This window comes from Mus caroli, chromosome 4 (genome assembly GCF_900094665.2).
Source record: "Mus caroli chromosome 4, CAROLI_EIJ_v1.1, whole genome shotgun sequence".
NCBI lineage: Eukaryota > Metazoa > Chordata > Mammalia > Rodentia > Muridae > Mus > Mus caroli.
In genome coordinates this window covers 119,323,561-119,325,880 of record NC_034573.1, presented here as the reverse complement: position 1 = coordinate 119,325,880, position 2,320 = coordinate 119,323,561, and the positions used below count along the sequence as shown (strand labels likewise).

At 66.1% G+C, this 2,320-nt stretch overlaps 1 protein-coding gene across 1 annotated transcript; it reads right to left on the bottom strand.

Moving 5' to 3' along the window:
- Window positions 1-6: 6 nt before the first annotated feature.
- Marcksl1 (MARCKS like 1) lies at window positions 7-2,117 on the bottom strand. The gene is made up of 2 exons (XM_021160903.2): window positions 1,848-2,117; window positions 7-1,047 (listed from the first exon to the last, which is right to left on the bottom strand). Exons 1-2 carry the CDS (start codon window positions 1,932-1,934, stop codon window positions 532-534), a joined length of 603 nt encoding a protein of 200 aa, XP_021016562.1. The 5' UTR covers window positions 1,935-2,117; the 3' UTR covers window positions 7-531.
- Between the last annotated feature and the right edge of the window lie 203 nt (window positions 2,118-2,320).

The following is a 2,320-nucleotide window of genomic DNA, read 5'->3' as shown; positions in this document are numbered from 1 at the left end:
TCAGAGACATGGTTCATTTCACAAGCTGGAGGTTTGAACTTGAGTAAGACATTTATAAAAACCCAGACGGGGCAATGTCCTCCCCAGCCCAGGTGCCACTAGGCACAGCACAAGAGACTAAGAATTCAACAGGGAAAGGCTGGACACTCAGGGTTTGGGAGTATAAGCCCCCACTTCTGGCTCAGGGGGTTGAGAAGCAGGATAAACAAAACGAACTTGGAAAAGAATTGGAAACCCAGCAATTGCCTTCTGCAGGGATGGGGCTCGGGAAGGAGGTAGGGACAGGGCATTTCACATCACTAACCTAACGTGGGAAACCGTAAGGGACCATCTTCAACTGGCCTTAAGAGTAAGACCAAATGGCTGATGGGAGAATCCACAGGAGGGCGAAAAGGGAGCGTGGCTGGGAGGGGGCAACAAGCCCCTTCCTTTCTGGGCACAGGAAGGCAGCCAGGGCACAAGGTCCAGGCAGTGACCTCACAAGGACAGCACAGTTTTTGCAGCTTAGAGATCACCCACCTGTCCCCACCCCTACTCATTCTGCTCAGCACTGGCAGGTGTGGGGCCACTCTCTGGGCCCGAGGGAGTGGATGGCTCTGCAGCCTGGGGCCCTGCCTCCTCTTCTGTGTCTCCTTCCTTGGAGGCAGCACTAGCCTCTGCNCCCTTGGCCTGGGGCTCTTGGCTCTCAGGGGTGGCAGCGGCCTTCCCTTCTTGGGCAGTGCCCTCGTCGCTGCAGGCGCTCATCTCGCCCTGCTCCTGCTCTTCCTCTGTTGGCGAGGAGGCTGAGGAATCACCCCCACCCTCCTTCCGATTTCTCTTGAAGGACAGGCCACTCAATTTGAAAGGCTTCTTGAAAGAGAATTTCTTCTTCTTCTTGGGGGTCTCCTTGGGGGCGACCTCCCCCTTGGCCTCAGCTTCCTGGCTAGGGGGCGCTGGCTCGATGGCATCACCAGTAGCCCCAGCTGCCTCATCTGTTCCGTTCACGGGTGGTGACTCCCCTTCACCCTTGGGGGTTAAGTCTCCATTGCTTCTCACGTGGCCATTCTCCTGCGGGGCAAAGGGGACAGTAGTGAGGGCCCGGGCCCTTCTTCCCCTCCCCCAGCCCGCTTCTGGTCTCTCGCAGGCCACTGCGGAGGTCCAAAGGCAACCAAGTCTGGCTTTGGCCTCACTCCCATCCAACATCGCCCTCACCCCTCACAGGCGCGCAGGGACGAGCGCAGCCAGCAGGAGGCGCTGGGGTTCGGGCCCCCACCCCCCTCCCGCGGGGCGCGCTCTCTATTTTCCGCGCGGAACCTCACCGGGCCTGGATTCTTCGCCGGCGGGCCAGCCTTGCCCAGCACTACTGGGCGGGAAGCAGCCCCGGGGCGCTGCCTCTCCGCACTTGGACGGCCTATTTTCCCAGGCTTGCGCTTTGTGTGATCAGCCCCCACCCACCCCAGAGTCTCCCCGCATCTCTGCTCCCCACCGCTTCAAAAGCCACCGCGGGCTGCCGGGGTCGGGGCTCCAGATGGGGCGCCCTGGGCGCCGAGTACCAGCCCCGCGGCCCTAGACGCCCCCTTGGTGCGGCCTAGCAGCGCCTTTGTTCCCGCGCGGCCTTCGGGGCGGCCTGGGGGCAGCGCCCGCGGGCCGGGCGCGAACAAAGAAGGCGACGAGCCCGGCCGGCGCCCCCTCCCGCCCCTCCCCTCGTTCGCCCGCGGGGGCTGCGGCGCCGAGAACAAAGGGACCGGGCGGGGGAGGGGGCGCCGCGTGTCCCGGGCCGGACAAAGCGCGCGGCCCCGGCCCTGGGCCCCAGAGTGGGCGAGGCCGGCGGGCTGGGGGCCGGGGTCCGCCGCTCCGAGCGCACTCACCTGTCCGTTGGCCTTCGCGGGGGAAGCGCCCGCTGCCTCCTCGGCGGTCACNTCGCCCCGGGGAGCCTTAGAGCTCTGGCTGCCCATGATGGGGGTCTGCTGGGGGCGCCCGGAGCCGCCCCGCGCTGGCGCCGCAGGGGATAGTTCGGCTGGGACNGCCCGGCGGGCAGAGGGGTGGGGCCGCGTCCGAGGGGGAGGGGTACGGGGGGCAAAGCGCGCTGCACCCCCGCTCCGCAGCCGACCCGCTAGCTGCGCCCACNGCTGCTGCGCTCCGCGCCAGAATGCCGCCCGCCGCCCGCCGAGCCGCCTATATGTACGCGCCCGAGGCTCGGGGCGGGGCCGGACATTTAAATGAGCACCCAATCCGGGGTGGAGGCGGGGTCGGGCCCGGGTTCCTCTCGTGCAGTGGGCAGTGCCAAGCTGTCTGGTTCCCCCATCACTTGGGACGACCAGGGGCAGGTAGGGTTCAGTGT